The sequence below is a fragment of the Vombatus ursinus genome, unplaced genomic scaffold (genome assembly GCF_900497805.2).
Source record: "Vombatus ursinus unplaced genomic scaffold, bare-nosed wombat genome assembly UNPS02015089.1, whole genome shotgun sequence".
Lineage (NCBI taxonomy): Eukaryota > Metazoa > Chordata > Mammalia > Diprotodontia > Vombatidae > Vombatus > Vombatus ursinus.
In genome coordinates, this window is record NW_020954867.1 from 5,135,619 (window position 1) to 5,155,245 (window position 19,627).

Genomic DNA, 19,627 nt, shown 5'->3' on the forward strand with positions numbered 1-19,627 from the left:
AGATAGATAGATAGATAGATAGATAGATAGATAGATAGATAGATAGATAGATAGATAGATAGATATGTCTGTCTGTCAGAGGGCACAGGGTGAGTTGAATATGAAGGGAGGATATCTAAAAAATAAATTAAGGGGTGAGAGAGGATTGTACTGGAAAAAAGAGAAAAGGACAGGAAGAATGGGGTAAATTATCTCATGTAAAAGAGGCCAGAAAAAACTTTTACAGTGGCGGGAGTAGGTGAGAGGGAATGAATGAATTTTAATCTCATCAGATTTGGCTTAAGGAGGGAATAACATACAGACTCAACTGGGTTTGGAAATTTATCTTACCCTACAAGAAAATACAGGGGAAAGGGATAAAAGGAGGGGATGATAGAAGGAAGGACAGATTAGGGAGGGTGTAATCAGAAGCAAACACTTTTGAGGAGGGACAGGATCAAAAGAAAGAATAGAATAAACAAGAGGCAGTATAGGATAGAGGAAAATATAGTTAAGTCTTTCACACCATGACTATTATGGAAGTGCTTTGCATGACTACACATGTATAACCTGTATCAAATCTTTTGCCTTCTCAATGAGGGTGAATGGGGAAGGAAGAAGGGAGAGAACTTGAAACTCAAAGTTTTAAAATTGTTTTTACATGCAACTGGGAAATAGGATATACAGGCAATGGGGTATAGAAATCTATCCTGCCCTTCAGGAAAATAGAAGCGGAAAGGGATAAGAGAAAGTGTGGGGGTGGTGATAGAAGAGAGGGAAGACTGGGGAAGAGGGATTCAGAATGTGGTGGGGGAGGGGAGGGATGGGGACAAAAATTGGAACTCAAAATCTGGTGGAAGTGAATGTTGAAAACTAATAATAAATTAATTAACAATAAAAAAAGAAATAATTGATAACTATTTGATACATAAAGTGTTAACATGTTTTATTATAATAAGCACATAAGAAAGATAACAGGAAGGCCAAAATTTGGAATAACTTTTAACAAAATTTTTTGCCAGTGTTGGCACTTAGAATATATTAATTGCAACATAGTTGCCCTTTGTTGCCTAGCTCTCAAGCTCTTATAAATATTCTCCACGCTTGACCAACAATGCATATCCTGAAACAAACTTTTCTCACCTTTTCATGCTCTCTGTCCAGATCAAGTAATAAGAATTTTATATAGCTGCCACTAAGCAACAAGGCAGATGTGCCTAAGAGTTGATGTTCTAAGGACAAAAATTCAACTACATGCATTACAAGCAAGAGTATTAACAAATTAGAAGAAATTCTGTCATAAATTCTTCAAGTGTTATTTGTACTAGTATATATCTCCAAGAAAAACAATAAAATGTGTATTAGGACAAAAAAAAATTTACAAACAGAAGTTTTTCCATGTTTATATTACCATTTCAGTCATGGCCACATCTAAAAGCCATTCCACCTTTCTCAATGGAAAGTTTCTCCTAACACAGAAGTTTTGCCTAAATCCTACTCACTCAAAACCAGTCTTAAGATTTAGCTCTTGCATAAATCTAATGGAGTCTGACCTTCCTTGCCTGGAATCCCCTCAGACCTATTAAAAATTAGCCATCACCAAATTCAGCTAATCTAAACTGATACTGATCTCTCTCAACGTCTCTACTCATGTATATTTTTCCATGTGGCCTATCTTGTACTCTTTTCTTACATGCTATTTAACATCTCACATTTTGACTTCCTGTTTAAAAAAAAACCTACTAGTTTGGTAATTTTTGAGTTCAATTATTCAACTGAACAATTTACTAATTACTAGGTCCCTAGGCTTTAGTGCTAAAAAGAATCTTAAAGACCATATAATGGAAATCCCTCATTTTACAGCTGAGGTATCAAAGTGCCAGAGAAGCTAACTGACTTGCCCACAGACACACAGGCAGTAATGGGGCTGAAACCCAAGTCCCTGGACTTCCAGTCCTCTTTGTACAAAACCACAGATGCCTCTCACATGACAGTTTCTGGTTGACTGTGGTTCTGACATACCTACTCTCTTCAGTGCATCAGTGAATTATTCACTCCAGATAAACAATTAACTGAAACCAAAACAGACTCAGGATCCAAATGTCCCTTCTAGCTGCAAATTTACAATTCTGACAACATATGCCTCACACCATAATTGGCAAAGGAACTCAACATAAAAGGCTATGACAAAGTGAAGTTTTCCTGGAAAATATAAGAGACTGCAATATAAAATGCAAAGTAGGTCAATTTAAAGTATCAAAATTCTTAATAATTGTAGAAGTAATCAGCGTGACCATCACTCAAGTAGAGATACACTGGTACAGACTAGATGGGCACCCATGGAGGCAGAGTAGTCAAAGTACATATCAAGCATGTAAAGTCATTAAAATAAGCCAAAAATAATTAGCAGCTAGATGGTCAAGTGAATAAAGCACTGGACATGGAGTTAAGAAGACCTGAGTTCAAATCTGTTCTCAGATACTTATTAGCTATGTCAGTGAACTTCTGCCTATCTCAGTTTCCTCATCTATAAAATGGAGATAATAACACCACCTACATCCCCAGGTTGTTGTGTTGTTGCTGTTGTTGCTGTTACCATCATCAACATCATCGTCATCATCATCATCACCATCATCATCATCTTCATGATGTTTGGATAGCTTAAGTCTCCTATCACTACTATATGATTCCTCTATGCCTGGTTTGAAACCTATTTCCCAAATTCTTCATTCATTTCTTTTTTCTGTACAGGTAGGCTATGATACATTCTGGAGACAATTTGTCACGTTCTAGCTGTGTGACCCTGGGCAAGTCATTTAACCCCAATTGTCTCACCAAAAAAGGAAGAAAAAAAAAGACAATTTGTCTATTTCTGCCTCTGTTAATCTTCACCCAAGAGATATCTACTGTCCTCCCCTCTGCTTCCTATATTGCCTCACATAAACAGAACTCTTAGTATACAATGCTATTCCACTCCCCCCCCATCCCTGCTTTTCTCACTTCTTTTGCTTTTAAATAATATATACATTTTACTTGCCCCAGATTCTATTCTACCAAGTCTCCTATTAGGCTCTCTAGTTCACCTTGCTTATTATCTATACTTTGCATGTATTTATACAGGTAACAAAGGCCATGGAGATTTCACTGCTTGCTTCTTTACTGGATTTTTGTCCCATACATTTCTAGGTGTCTCTACTCCCTTTGATATCTGATATGTGCTATCTCTGATATCTGATACACAAGCAAGTTTATCCTCCCGTCCCTCCACAGTGTAAAGGTTTCCAACACTACTGGCAAATATACTTTAATCAGCTCTTTTTTTAGGTATATTACATATCTAGTAAAAATTTCATCATTTCTATCTATAGTTTAAGCTATGGTACCGAAATTCAAATCACATTCCTCAGATATTTTCTTAATTAGCTGTTCACTTCCTAAATTTTCCTCTCTATTCTGAAGCTTGTAACTTCAATGCAACAGTGATGAATATACCAACCATGTTTCTAAGGTGTTCACTTTCCTACCCAAGATTTCATAATCTTTAGAAATGCTTTCTAAGAGTCTTGTTGGCAGTAACATTCAGGTTCATATGCAACTCTAGAAATACAAAATAATCAAGTTAAACAAGATTTCGGAGGTTCTCTGTCACACCTTGGATATATAACCCAGGATAACACAACACAGCACAACAGAACACACTATTGTTAATATCTAGATGCTAAACTGCCTCCTCAGTAGGGAGTTAAAAACCATCACTATACATATCTTTTTCCTCATAAAAGATCTCACCTACAGCACTAATACCTCTAAATCATCACATCTTAAAAATATGCAACTGATTCCTCCTGACATAACCCCCATCCCCCTCTTTATGAAGAGCATCCATCTCCAAACTATTTCTAATCTTCATTTAATACAAGAAAACGTGAAGACTTTTATGAAGTGTTTTGCAAAGAGTAAATTCTTACCATCATTTTTTCAAAAAGTGCCAGGACTTCTTTCTCAGACAGTGATCTAGGATTATTTTCCATCATGTCTGAGGATGTTGAAGGCCAATCAGTGCTTGAGGAAAATGTGTGCTTCAGGTTAAGTAATGGAGGTCTCTCTTTCTTACTTCCTGGAATTCGTATGCTAGAAAATTTGTCCAACTGCATAAAAAAAATAGAAAAATAAATACACAAATGATAATTGTGCCTCATGAAGTTTAAAAAACAAAGACAATTTTATGTTTCTGTCCAGCAACAATATAATAGTGATTTTAATAACATGAACTCAGCATATGAAAAGCAAGTAGTAGTAGTAGTAGTAGTAGTAGTAGTAGTAGTAGTAGTAGTAGTGGTTCACATTTACACAGTCCTTAATTCTTATAATGTGCTTTACAAACATTATCTCATTTGAACACTAAAATCCTTTGAGGTAGAAAGTGGGTATATTATCCCTGTTTTGCACATTAGGAAAGTTAAATTACTTATCAAACATAACATGGCTTACAAATTTAAAATCACAGAATTTAAGATTGGAAAGGACTATAGAAATCATCTAACTTAACAGAAACTAAGCCCAAAGGAAGAAAAGAGAACCACAGAGATAGAGTCAGAAAGGAATTCAGAACCATCACTAGTCCAACTCCCTTTTTTTACAAAGAAGGAAAATAAAGCTCAAGTGTGTAACACAGGGAGTGTTTTTAAAAAGTTTAAAAAAAAAGTTTTTATCAATAAGAGAGCTAGAAGAAAAAACTGGAAAATAAATGAGTGCTACTGAAGAAAAAATTGGAAAGAAAATTAACAGCTTGGCACTAGAGGTACTAGACCCTGTCCAAGCAACCAACTCCCTGAAAATTACAACAGACCAAGTTGAAGCCAATGACTATATGAGCCAACAAAAAATATTGGAAGGAAGGGAGGGAAAAAGGAAGGAAGGAAGGAAGGAAGAAAGGAAGGAAGAAAGAAAAAAAGAAAGAAAGAGAGGAATGGAGGGAGGGAGGATGAAGGGAGAAAAGAAAGAAGGAAGGAAGGAAGGAAAGTAAGGTATCTCTTCACAAAAACTACTAAACTAGAAAACAGAACAAAGAGAAAAAAATTAAGAATCATTTGACTATATGAATGCATTGACCAAGAAATCTTTAAAGACAACTGTCCAGGGCAAAGAAAAAAAAGAAAAGAATCCACCGCTCATTTCACGAAAGAAACCCCCGAATGAAAACTCCCAGAAACATTGTAAACAAAATCTAGAATCCCTAGATCAGAGAAAAAATACTGCAAGCAACTAAAAAGGAAGAATTCAAGTGCCACAAGGCCACTGATTCAGCAGCCACCCTTAAAGGAGTAGAGCCCTTGGAATACAATATTCCAGAAGGCAAAGAATCTTAAAGTCTAGAATAGCTAACCTGGCAAAACAGAACATAATGCTGAAGGAAATGGATCTTTAATGAAATAAAGGACTTCTAAGTATTCCTGATGAAAAGACCAGAAGAATGGAAAGGGAAGAGAAAAGGAACATACTAGGGACTGAAAGGAAAGTGAGGGCAAGGAAAATTATCTCACATAATCCCGATGCTCAGCAGAAGTCTATGCAAACAAAGAAAGAATGAGGGAACTTCCGACACTTGAACCTAACTCTCAACTGAACTGGTCAGAGGGGAAGGGCACAAGCACACAGAGTTGGATACAGAAATATATTTTACTCACCAGGGAAACAGAAAGGGAAAGAGGAGAAGTGTAGAGAAATATATTTTACTCACCAGGGAAACAGAAAGGGAAAGAGGAGAAGTGGAGCCTCTAGGGAGGATAGCTTAAGGGAGGAATTAGTCCTAAACAAAACAATATCTAAGACTGTACAAAAATATTTATAGTTCTTTTTTAAGGAGTAAAGTATAGGAATCTGAAGGAGTAGCTCTCAATTACAGAATGGCTGAACAAGTTACACTATACAGACATACTTTGTTCTGTTGTACTTTACTTCATTGCACTTCACAGATAACTGAGTTTTTTACAAATTGAAGATTTATGGCAGCCCTGCATCAAGCAATCTATTGGTGCCACTTTTCCAACAGCATGTGCTCACATCATATCTGTGTCACATTTTGGTAATTCTTGCAACATTTCAAACCTTTTCATTATTATTATATCTGTTACGGTGATCTGTGATCTTTGATGTTACTGTTGTAATTGTTTTGGGAAGACAGCGAACTTAATTGATGAGTGTGTTCTGACTGCTCCACCAACCAGTTGTTTCCCCATTTCTTTTGCTCTCCTCAGGCCTCCCTAGGCACAACAATATTAAAGGATATTCATATATTTAGTTGATAAACAGTAGCAGGGTTTGAGAGAATTGACTCCAATTTGGAAAGTTCTACTGTAAATAAAATGCTATCAAACAGCACTGCACACTACAGAGAAATCTTTCGTGAAAAGAAGAGTCAATCCATGAGGCAAACTTCATTGTTGTCTTATTTTAAGAAATTGCCACAGCCACTACCACCTTCAGCAACCACCATTAGCAACCTGATTAGTCAGCAGCAATCAAAATCAAGGCAAGAACTTCCACCAGCAAAAAGATTATGACTCACTGAAGGCTCACTTGATAGTTAGCATTTTTTAGCAATAAAGCATTTTTTAATTAAGGTGTATACATTAAGACATAATACTATTGCACACTTAATAGACTACAGTATCATGAAAATATAATTTTATATACTCTAGGAAACAAAAAATTTGTGTGACTCGCTTTATTGCAATATTCACTTTAATGCAGTAGTCTGGAACCAAAACACAGTATCTCCAAAGTATGCCTATATAAATGAGAGGCAATACTATCGTTCCGTAAGAAATAAATGTAATGAGAAGACTTCTATGAACTGAAGCAGAATGAAGTGAACAGAACTAGAATAAATTATACAATTATGTTTAAACAAAAATTATATTTATGTTTCAACAATTTATACAGAGACAACAATACAGTAAAAATAACTTTGAAAGAATTAAGAATTCTAATCGGTATAATGATCAATCACAATTTCAGAAAACTAATGATGAAAACATACCCCATCTCCTGATACAGAAGGACTCAGAGCACAGAATGACATATACACATACATACATACACACAGACACAGATACAGACACACACACAGACACACACACACACACACACACACACACGCTCGAGGACAATAAGGAAATTTGTTTTGCTCTGACTATACATATTTGTAACAAAGGGCTTATTTTTTTCTTCATCCTCAATGCAGGGGGAAGGGGAGCAGAAGTGAAGTATGAAGTGGGAGCAGAAAAGAAGTAGGAGGTTTGGGAAGAGGGAAAGAGGGTAGATTTTTGCTAATTGACATTTGTTTTGTTTTGTTTTTAAAGAAAAGGCATGGAATCAGCAGACTAAGTGTTCTAAATAAAGAACGGTAAATAAGCAATATGCCAGAATTATGGAATACATGGAGGGAAGAATAAAGTATAAAGAAGACTAGAAAGGGGTAACCAGAGTCTAGGTTGTGAAGAGATTAAAATGCCAATGATTCCTTGCTAAATTCTCTTTTCCTGGCTGTTTACACTATTTTTTTCTTTAACTCTGAAACCTTAGATTTTTGTCTGGGTAGTTCATATTTATGAACTCTTAAAATGTGGAACCAAGACTTTTTTTGGTATTGTTTTTCAAGTAGTGTAATCATGTTCAAATAATCTCCCAACCTATTTCCTAAGCCTATTTTTGATTAGCATTACTTTACACTTCTTTCCTCCAGAGATCTTGTTTTATTCATATTATCTCCTTTTTTAATCTTGTTTCATCTCTTAAAGGAATTCTGGTAGACCTTGTGTTCAAAACTGTCATCTGAGACTCTGCCCATAGTCCATATAGTTATTCACTTCCTCTAGGTTTGTGTCTAGGACTTCCCTGAATCCATAAAAATGTCGGCAGTTTTTTCTTGTTTATTCATATTTCCAAATTTTTGACATGACCAGGCTCTGACATTGCACACTTAGATGGTATGGTGGGCCTCATTTGGTTTCATTTCAATGTCTGAAGCCCTGCCACTGACTCTCCCTTCTGCTGTTATCTTTTGTGCACTTAAGTGCTGGGAGATCCTAGGCTTATCTATATCTTCTAGGAACAGAGCAGTAAACCCTCAAGGCCATCAACTTACCACAAATCTTTCAAAGTTCCTAGGACAGGCGGCTGATTACTGCCCTCTAAGCAGAATTTTTGCCACTTTGTTGGCTCCAGGCCCAATACCTAAATGCACAGTTCCACTGAGATTTGATAATCCTAGTACTTCTTGGCTGAAACACTGAGGCTACACCGGCCCCACCTTGACTCCTATGGCTGGGCTCCCCAACACGCCCCTTCCTGTCCCCTCTCCAATTTTGTGCCTGTAGATTTCTGGGTGTCTCCCTTTCCATCAACCTACAACCTAGGCTAGATGATAAGTTACTACAATTTATCTTTTATTTCTTAATCATTATTGCTATTTACTCCACCATCTTGATGTAAAGTGTACTATGTAATCTCTAAGGTTACTTCTAACCTTAAAATTCTGTAGTTCTAGCTTCTACTTTAAATATGGCTTTCTGGTTCACTTAAATTTTCAAACTGTTATATTTTTTAAGTTCATAGCTTTAACTCTGGAAGAAACCTTAGATGACAGTCCAACCTATATACCTTCTAAAATGAATAATCCAAGCATCCATTATTTTCCTGATAAAGCTTAGCAAAATAATTAGCTTTAAATATATAAATTTTCTAATCATTCTTTTTAGTCATTTATCAGTAGCCAGGTATGGCAGGACCAAACAATGATTACAATGATTCATTTCATAATATCTGGTTTGTTAGCTGTTAAGGCCCATCCAATGATGTGTTTACTATTTAGAATTTTTGTGTCAGCAATTGCCATCCTTTCTCTGTGAATGTAAACTAAGTGTCATTGCCTGTAACAAAATATGTACAAGGATACACAATTAGTAATGATCTGCTGGCCTATCTCAAAAGATCTATGATTCCAATATATGAAATACTGAAGAAAAAGTCCTGAATGAATGTTAGCCTGTATACTAAATTTATCACTTGCTTTAGAGTTTATAAGATCTGATTCAGGAAAGTCAAGAGCTAAGTCAGTAAATCAAGCTACAGACAAAATGAAATACAGCTTCACTTTTTTTTTGTTTTGCTTTGAGGCCCCAAAGAGCTAATTAAGCCACCCGCGGCAAGAGACAGTACACTGGGCTCTAGAACAGTTTCTAAGTCCAAGTTACCACTATAAGAACTGTCCCAATACCTGCAAAGTCAACCAGCAAGTCAGGCTCTGCCCCTGCAAATTAAGACGTTAAATTTATTCCAAAGAAAAATTGTGCAAAACATCATTAATGCAACATCAATATTGCAAATTTAAACATGTCAATAAATGCAAATATCAATGTTATCAGAATAGCAAATTTAAGTATTTCCTCTGCTGATTTCAAAGTCAATACCTTAGGATGCCCCTAAATCAAATATGCAAAAGCATATTATAACCAACACAAACCTAAAAGAATCTATACCAAATGACATGTGCTAGAGTTGAGGATAATACTAGTCATTTAAATTAAAACAGTAATTTCCACTAAATTATACATTTTGGCATTTTTTAAAAAATACCTCTACGCAGAATTTTGGAGCCACAAAGCACAAAACAATTCAGAAAACACTGTAGGATTTTCTATATTCCTAAATACCCTTAGTACCTAATCTCCAAGCAACAAAAGGTATTTCTCCAGAACTGGTAAGTTAGTATATACACTCTAACATTTACGTAATGCTTACAAGCAAGCAAATCTCCACTGGAACAAGAAGAAAGGAAGAAATGAACCATTTTCCTCTCACAAATATCCTAAGAGGTAGCATGACAAAGAAGCAAAAATAACATCATTACTAGTCACTAAACCTCTTAAGAACCTATGAGTGCAAAAATATTAAAAAACACCCAACATCTTTTGTTCAAGGAAAAAATTAGGTGTCCATTGACTAGGAAATGGCCACACAAATTGTGATATACAATGTAATGGAATATTATCACACTTTAAAAATGACACATCTTAAAGGTTCAGAGAAAGTTAGGAAGACTTGTATGAAGTGATGAAGAGTGAAATGAATAGAAGCAGAAGAGCAAAGATGTAAAGGAAAACAAGGAAAACAACTGACAAAGACTTCAGATCAAATATGACTTCAGTAGACTGAAGATGAATCAATCATGCCTCTGTTAGAGGCATCTCTGTTAGAGAGGTATAAAACTAGAGAGTCAAAATGAAATGTGTTTTCAGACATGGCCAATGTGTTGGTTTGTTTTACTTAAGTGTATTTACTTATTAAGAGTTTCAGAGTGAGAAAAGGGTGTTAAGTTACTGGGTAATGAGAAATAAAATAAGAAAGAAATTAGCATCAATATACCATTTTAAAAATACACAGAGGAAAAAAATCAGTTCAGAAGGGAACATAAAAATAATGTTATTACCACCTTGCTAAATTTATTATATTTTTTAAACTGTATGTGATAGAAGTTCACTGTTTCATATACAATTTTTTATTCATCCTTGTATATTACTCAATAAGTTCAGCACATCACTCACAGTCTCTCCTCCAACTTCTTCCCTTAGACTAGGAGACTTCAAATAAATATTGATACTCCCTCAAACACCCTAAATTTCCAGTTTCTCAGTCTGCAGAATTCCCAAGATCTATTTCTCCAGGCTGGGATGGTCATACCCTTAACCTTGCCATCACCCACAAGTGTTCTACTTCCATGTTCATGAATTCCAATATTTCTATATTAGACTCATAATCTTTTATCATTCTCTCTCCCTCTGCCTTACTACTCTTAACCTTGTTCTTCCTCTTCATATAATATCTAATCCTTCCACCCCTAAGTTGTTTTTGTGGCTACCATCTCTACACTGACAACAATCTTCTCCCTTCTCTATTTTCACCTCCATGCCATCCTCTACACTCAAATCCACTGCCCCCTGGTCTTATCACCAACCATGCCTTGCCAAATCCCAACTTCAAATTACTCTCACAATCTGCCACCTTCCTTATTCACATACTACTGAACGGAGGCGAAAATAACAAAATCATGGTTTGACCATACAAATTTGCTACCTAATCTCAACCCAGGACCTCACTGCAGTTAGGTGACCCTTTTTCACTTAATCAATTTTAATCTTAATCAATTCACTAAACCACTCACCACCCTGAGTATTCCAAATTTTTCCATCTCTCTTCAAGCCTCCTCTGACATCTTCTTCCACCCACTCTCTCATATGAACATATTGGTTCAAAAAAACTAAGGCCATTTGCCAAAACAACTCTCCCTTTCAACTCACATCACTCAGATACGTTTGCCAGATATCTCCTACTTCACTGTCTCACTTGAAGAGGTGGTCTTTCTCCTCAACAAGAAAGTTCTCTCAACCTATACCTTTGATCCAGTTCTATCCCATCTTCTCCAGCTTATTAACCACTCTATCATCACTACTAATCTTCAGACTCTATCCATTGGTTGCTTCTCTGCTGCCTTAATATAGGTAGTGTAAGTTGTGTTATCCCCTTAAGATTGTCAACTCCATTAAAACAAGGATTGTAACTGATTTAAAATTTGGTTTCAGCTGAGGAAGCATTTATTAAATACCTACAATGTGTGTTAAAATAACTGATGAGATGGTTTAGGAAGGAAAGAATTAAAGACAAGTCAAGTCAACAAACATCGTGACAGGCACTATGCTATGTCCTGGAGATACAAAGGCAAAAAAACAGTATCTGTTTTCAAGGAACTCACAGCTTAATGGAGGAGACAACATGCAAACAACTTTGCAAACAAGACATACATGGACAGATAGATAGATAGATAGATAGATAGATAGATAGATAGATAGATAGATAGATACAGATATAGATACAGGATAAACTGGAAATAATCAATAGAGAGAAGCTACCGGAATTAAAGAGGATTGTGAATGGCTTCTTATAGAAAATAGGAAAATAACACCCTTTTCCCCACACTAAAACTTTCATAAACAAAGAAAGAAATCTTTAATAAATAAATACACTTAAGTTAAAAAAAAAACCAACATATTGGCCATGCCTAAAAACACATTTCATTTTGATTCCCTTATACCTCTCTACCAGAGATGGGAGGCATGATTCATTATAAGTCAATTGAAGTCACATTTGATCTGAAGCTGGAAAATCAGGGAGACCCAGAGACAGAAATAGGGAGGGAGAGAGTTTCAGGAATCAGTGCTATCCAGTAAAAATGCTCAAAGTCTAGTAATTGAGAGTAATAGTTTGTGTAAGGAACAATAAGGTCAGTGTTACTGGATCACTGAGTGCGGTGAGAAAGCAGGGGAATAAGGTATAAGAAGAGTGAAAAAGTAGTAAGGGGCCATGTTATAAAGGGCTTTTAAGAGGTAAACAGAGGATTTTATATTTAATCCTGGAAATAACAGGTAGAAAAGAGGGTTTACTGAGTAATGGGGTGACATGTTAAGTACTGTGCTTTAGGAAGATCTATTTGACAAATAGAATAGATAACAGAAAAAATTTGAAGCAGGGACACCAACCAGGGTGGTAGCAATATCAGAAGAGAAAAGAGGGTTGATACAAGATGTTACGAAGGTAGAAAAATCAACAGGACTTGGAAACAGATTGCATATGTGGTGGAGTGAAAGAAAGGTAGAAGTGAAGGATGACACCTAGTCACCTAGTCACCTGGATGACTGGGAGGATGGTGATGCCCTCAAAAGAAAGAAGTCAGGAAGAAGAGAGGGCTTAGGGGGAAAAACAAGTTCACTTTTAGACATATTTATTTTAAGCTGTCTAAGGAACACAGTTCAAGATATCAACAAGTACCTAAATTAGTTTACTTATTCAATGCCATACCAATCAAACTTCCAAAAAATCATTTTATAGAGCTAGAAAAAAAATAACAAAATTCATCTAGAAGAACACAAGGTCCAGAATATAAAGGGAACTAATGAAAAGAAATGAAAGGGAAGGTGGCCTAGCTGTTTCAGATCTTAAATTGTATTATAAAGCAGCAATCATCAAAACTACTTGGTACTGGCTAAGAGAGTGGCAGATCAGTGGAATAGGTTAGGAATGCAAGACACAACAGTCAATGACTACAGTAATATACTATTTGATAAATCCAAAGACTCTAGCTTCTGGGATAAGAAATCACTATTTAACAAAAACTGCTGGAAAAACTGGAAAACAGTATGGCAGAAACTGGGCATTGACCAAGATCTTACAGCCTATAACAAGATAAAATCAAAATGGGTACCTGATGTAGAAATAAAGACTAATTGATACTATAAGCAAACTAGGAGAGCAAGGAATAATTTACCTATCAGATCTATGGAGAAGGGCAGAATTTATGACCAAACAAGAGATAGATTACATTATAAAATGTAAAATGGATAACTTTGATTACATTAAACTGAAAGATTTTTACACAAAGTCAATGCAACCAAGATTGAGAAGGGAAGCAGAAAACTGGGAAAGAATTTTTACAACCAATGTCTCTGATAAAGGCCTCATTTCCAAAATATATAGAGAACTGAGTCAAATTTATAAGAATACAAGTCACTCCCCATTTGATAAATGGTCAAAGGATATGAACAGGCAGTTTTCAGATGAAGAAATTAAAGCTATCTAGAGTCATATGAAAAAATGCTCTAAATCACTGTTGATTAGAGAAATACAAATCAAAATGACTCTGAGGTACCACATTTTCACCTATCTGATTGACTAACATGAAAACAGAAAAATGATAAATGTGGGAGAAGATGTGGGAAAATTGGAACATTAATGCATTGTTGATGGAGTTGTGAAATGATCCAACCACTTTGGAGAGCAATTTAGAGAGCAAAGGGCTATAAAAATATGCGTACCCTTTGACCCAGCAATAGCACTTCTAGGACTATAACCCAAAGAGATCATACAAGTGGGAAACGGACCCACAGGAACAAAAATATTTTTAGCAGCTCTTTTTGTGGTGGTCAAAAATTGGAAATTGAGGGGATGCCCATCAATTGGGGAATGGCTGAACAAGTTAGTATATGAATGTAATGGAATACTATTGTGCTATAAGAAACGATGAGCAGGCGGACTTCCGAAAAACCTGGAAAGACTTATATGAATTGATGCCAAGTGAAATGAGCAGAACCAGGAGAACATCATACACAGTAACAGCCATATTTGTAATGAGTGACTTTGATAAACTTGGCTCTTCTCAGCAATGCAAGGGTCTAAGACAACTCCAAAAGACTCATGATGGAAAATGCTATCCACATCCACAGAAAGAACTATGGAGTTTGAATGCATATAGAAGCATACTATTTGCTCTCCTTTTCTTTTGATGTTCTGTTTTATCACTTCATTCTCGTGGTCCCTCCCATCAGCTCTAATTCTTCTTTACATTATGATTACTGGGAAAATATGCTTAATATGAATGTATAAGTAGAGCCTATATCAGATTGCATGCCATCTTCAGGAAGGGGGAGGAAAAGGAGGGGGAGGAAATTTAAAACTCATAATCTTATGGAAGTGAATGTTGAAAAGTAAAAACAAATAAATCAATTATTAAAAAAAAAAGATATCAAATAAGTAGTTAAAGGTATGAGACTGGAGGTTAGGAGAGAAGTTAGAGTTGGATAAGTATTTTCCAGAATCACTGCATAGAAATGATTATTAAAGTCATGAGAGCTGACAGGATCACCAAGGTAAATAGTATAGAAAAGGAAGAGTATACCTCCTACCTGTCTGAGAGCAGTGTCATGAAAACCCCAATGAAAAGAGTATTAAGGAGAAGAAAGTGAATAACAATGGCAAATGCTGCAGAGAGATCAAGACAGATGAGGATTAGATTTGGCAATTAAGAGATCATTAATATCTTTGGAAAGATCAATTTCATTTCAAGAGTCACCTCTTCATATGAGACAGGGGTAAAAGACAATAGAGGAACATATCTGAGTGATGTGATATGAGGAGGGAAGAAGAGGAGAGAAGAAGAAGATCTCAGTGAATAGTCTCAATTTTTTTCAGTAAAGTAGGCAATATTCTCAGCTGAGAGGGTAGGGAGAGGGGAAGCTATGAGAAGTCTGCAAAGGGATAAGAGATTTGGAAAAGCCACTGTAGTGAATGGGATGCTAAATAAATTAAGGAGGAGCAAAAGGACTGCTCGGCATCAGTGAGGGCACAGTTGAGAATATTTAACAAAATTTGCAATGGAATCAGTCAGTATGGTTTTATCAGTTTACTCAGCTTCATTCAGCGACATGTGAATAGGAAAAAAGCCAGCAGTTGGTAGGAACAGTCCAAAGCTGGGGCTTTGTCAGGGCAAGAGCACCAAGAGCATAAAGGGGACAAGAGACTTGAAAGAAGATGACAGGATAGAGCTGAATTTTTGGTTCTCCCATGGCCCAAGACAGAGAAAGAAGAGGGGGAAACCAAGACAGGGGTATTGGGGAAAAAAACAAAGGGTTGAGGAACTCAATGAGACCACAAGAACAAAGTTAGAGGTTGAAAGACAGAAGGAGGGATAGAATGACAACAGATTATGATCAGATAAGGGAATTTCAGAGTTCATGAAGTGGAGTACTTGTGGGTGATGATAAGATCAAGAGTATGACCATGTGTTCTGAGAAAATGTAGAGAAGTAGGACATGGGAAATGAGTTATTTGAGAAAGTGGAAGGTTAGGATGTTTGACGGAGTATCATGTATGGATGTATGTATGGGGGCAGGTCTTGGGGAAGATAAAAAACCTAGGTACTGAATCCATTGAGAAAAGAAGGAAATTGTCCTAGAATTCAGTAGAAAATAGCTACTAGAGATAGAGATTGAGTGAACCTCAAAGGAGGAGAGGTTCCGGAGCTATGGTGGTAGAAGGAAAATCTGGAAGTAGCAGTGAGAAGCAAGAAATATTCCCAGTTCCCCTCCTTGACCAATGAGTATAGAATATGAGTAAAAAAAAGGTGGCCAAGGAAGCTGTATCATCAGGAGGGAACCAGGTCTCAGTGAGTACAAGAAGATGGAGAAGTGATAAAGGAAAAGTTTTAAAATAAAAGCAGACGTTATCTATGGAGCAGATGTTCCAATTCCAAGGGTACGTATGGCCTCAAAATGGATTCCTCTCAGAATGTGAAGCAGCACTATATAACTGGAAAGGGAAAAGGAGTACATGCCTGGGGGTAGGGTCAAGTAGGGCAACTGAAATAGAGGTGAAGTTGCAGAAGACCTTAGTTGGTACTAGGAGGGACCAGGATGAAATGGATGGCCCAAGAAAGCTAGGACATTATAAGTTCACTTCCTTCCAGGAAAGTTAATCCTACCTGGCAGGCTCTAGTGAGTAAACTGGAAACAAAAACAGAGAGAGACAGAAAGAGATAAAGAAAGAACAAATGAACATTAACAAGATATAAAAGTGGAAAAAAATTACCTAAAATTAATTAGCAATAATGTAAAAAGTTAAAGAATATTAATAAATGATTTCTAATTGATTTGTATTCTTCAAAGAATTAGCTATAAACACATGGGGATTATACTGTAATGTCATTTGGAGGTAATAAGACATGTTAATTATTGCAGCTATGGCTTTGTCTTCAATGAATTGAGTTTGTAAATTAATATCACTTATCTTCAAGGAGAGTTAAATGAGCACCCTATTGAGTATTATCTCATAGTGAATAATCACAGTGATAATCAGTGCTGACAGTTTAAATAAAATTAATTAAACAAAAAGCAGACACTAAAGAACCTTATCTGGATTTTTAGACACAGAGAACTTTCTGTAATAGTTCAAACATGGTGTCCTAATTGACAGCAGTGTCATGTATATTTTAACATTTAAAAGGAAAAGAAGAGATAGTACAGTTATTAGTCATCTTAACATTTCATTAAGTGTGAAGAATGTGTGAAAGCAAGAATCTTAGTACCAAAGAGAGAGACTACAAATTTCCCTGAAAGTTAATTAACCCAATAAATGACCATTCTAGTTGCAAAAACAATTTTCTTTAAATCCACATTGAAACTCTAGGAAAAAAAAAATCTTCAAAAACATAGTAAAGGCAAAGATGACCAAAGTCTGGAAGTAGAGGAAATATATGAATATATGGTTGGTAAAGTTGTTAATTAGCCCAACCATTCTGTAAAACAATTTGAAATTATGCTAAAGAAATGACTGAAATGTCCATAATAAGCAACCCAGAGATCATATGCTAGGTATATATCCCAAAAAAGTTAAAAACAGAAAGAAAGGTCCCAAAATATTCATATCAGCACCTTATGTGGTAGCCAAGAAGAGGAAACAATATAATGTCTATCTATGAACAAATTTTGTACAATAATGTAACAGAATTACTGCACTAAAAGACATGTTGGACATAAATTGAAGAGCATGAGATGTCTTATAATTTCAGAAAAAGTCAGAATCAGGAAAATATATACACGACTTTAACAATATTAGCAGAACAAAACAAAAATAAAACTTAACAGCGTATAATTATTATGACCAAACTTGTACCAAGAAGAGATGAGAAAACGTACCTCTCTCCCTTCATTTCAAGATAGGGGGGCAATGGTTATGGAACACTGCATTACGTAATGTGTTGGTGAGTTGTGCTATATACTTTTTCTTTTGTATTCTTTGTTTCAAGGAATGGTTTGAGAGGCATGGGATGTGATTTGGAAAAAAAAAAACAAAGGTGATATTTTAACAAAACATATCAATAAAAATACTTAAAACATACCAATGATTAACAATTATTTACAACCTAAGAATATACGTAAATAGCATTTTTATTAGCTTTCATTTATCAGTGAACCAAGTAATATGCTATATTCAAAGAATATAAGTCAAAAAAACCTAAGTTTAAAACAAAACTTAAATGCTTCAAAATTAAATTATTAGTATGGTACTCTAGAAATCATATGAACAACTGGGGCTTTCCTTAGCATAGGAAATAGTATTTCTCTAAATCTAAGAGTAAATATTACATATATATAATGGTGAAAAAGTTAATGGCCTTTCCAGTAAGATCAGGGGTAAAAAGAAAAAATGCCTATTATTAAAACTACTATTTAATATAATGCTAGAATTGCTAGTGATCACAATAAGAAAAATAAGCAAAGGCAATAAGCAGGAATTAAGGCAATAAACAGAAAACAAAATTATTGCTTTTGCATAAGATATAAAGAATCCTAGATAGACAACTAAAATTTAATTGAAATTTTAAATAACCAAAGTGGCAGGATATAAGATAAATACAAATAAATAATCAGCATTCCTACATATAACGAATAAAAAACTTCAAAAAGAAATGGGAAAACAAATACTATTCACAATAATAAAAGCTATAAAATACTTAGAAGTAGTTAGATGCTATTTGCCATATTAGTATCTACAAAGTTTCTACTTAGTACCTGCCAGTTCATCCAGGGGTAATACTGATCTAATTATAATACACTCTTTGCAGAAATAAAGACAAACCTAAGTAATTAGAGAAACATTAATTGCTCACGAGTAGGTTAAGCCAAGATAATAAAAATGACAATACTACCAAAATAAACTTATTTATCAGTACTATACCAATTAAACTCCCAAAAGCATATAAAGCTTTTTATAAAGCTAGAAAAAACAATAATGAAATCATATAGAAACCAAAATGTCAAAAATCTCATGGGTAGTAATTAAAAAAAAGGAAAGGAAAAGAGTCAGTGCCAGATCTCAAACTGGACTACAAATAAATAATCATTAGAACAATTTGGTACTGGTTGAGAAATAGACAGGATAATAATTGGAACATATTAGGTAAACAACATATAGAAGCAAACAAAAACAGCAGCAGTATTTGATAAAGACTCATGTTATGGATCAAAGACCTCGAGATTTGACAAAAACTAAGAAACCTGGAAAGCAGTCTGGATGAAATTAGGTTTAGATCAGGGGTGTGCTGAAGCCAGCTCAAACCAGCTCATGAGAGTCTACTCTTACATTTTCAGTGTATTTATACCTCAGACCAAATAGATTTTCAACAGAATTTTATCAAACATTCAAAGAACAACTAACTATAATATTATATAAATTATTTACAAAAAGGAGGGAAGAAGGTATCTTACCAAAATCCTTGCATGGGACAAATGTGGTTCTGATATACAAATCAAAGAAAGATAACGCAGAGAAGAAAACTACAGATCAATTTCCCTCATAAATATCAGTGAAGAAACATTAAATAGAATATTTTAAAAGAGTTCATCACAACAAAATGAAAAAAATCTATTAATTGAATTTATACCAGAAATTCAGGATTGGCTCTATATTTCAAAAACTATAAAAATAATAGAACATATTAATAACAAAAATCAAAATCAAATTAGATCAATAAATGTGGATAAAGCTTTTGAACCAAAAGAAAAATCTTATGTTAAAAACATTTAAACGTGAAAACATAGGAATGCATGACAAACAGCATCTATCTAAAAAAATAAATAAATAAATCTTTCTAAGTTGAAGACCTAGCCTATCAGTGATGAAGAAACACTTGGAAGTTAAAGCCAGCTATTATAAAAAGAAAAGAAAAGAAAAGAAAAGAAAAGAAAAGAAAAGAAAAGAA

At 35.0% G+C, this 19,627-nt stretch overlaps 1 protein-coding gene across 4 annotated transcripts in view; it reads right to left on the reverse strand.

Annotated features, from left to right (window-relative positions):
• DIAPH3 (diaphanous related formin 3) overlaps positions 1–19,627 on the reverse strand; it is a 426,288-nt gene that overhangs the window by 356,822 nt on the left and 49,839 nt on the right. For 2 of the 4 annotated variants that reach the window (XM_027846174.1, XM_027846175.1), the window contains one exon: positions 3,948–4,127. In XM_027846174.1, coding sequence (XP_027701975.1) covers positions 3,948–4,013 — 66 coding nt within the window. In that variant the 5' untranslated portion in view covers positions 4,014–4,127. Of the gene's footprint in view, positions 1–3,947; positions 4,128–19,627 lie in introns of those variants that run through there. The other 2 variants (XM_027846172.1, XM_027846173.1) reach the window with 1 other exon arrangement.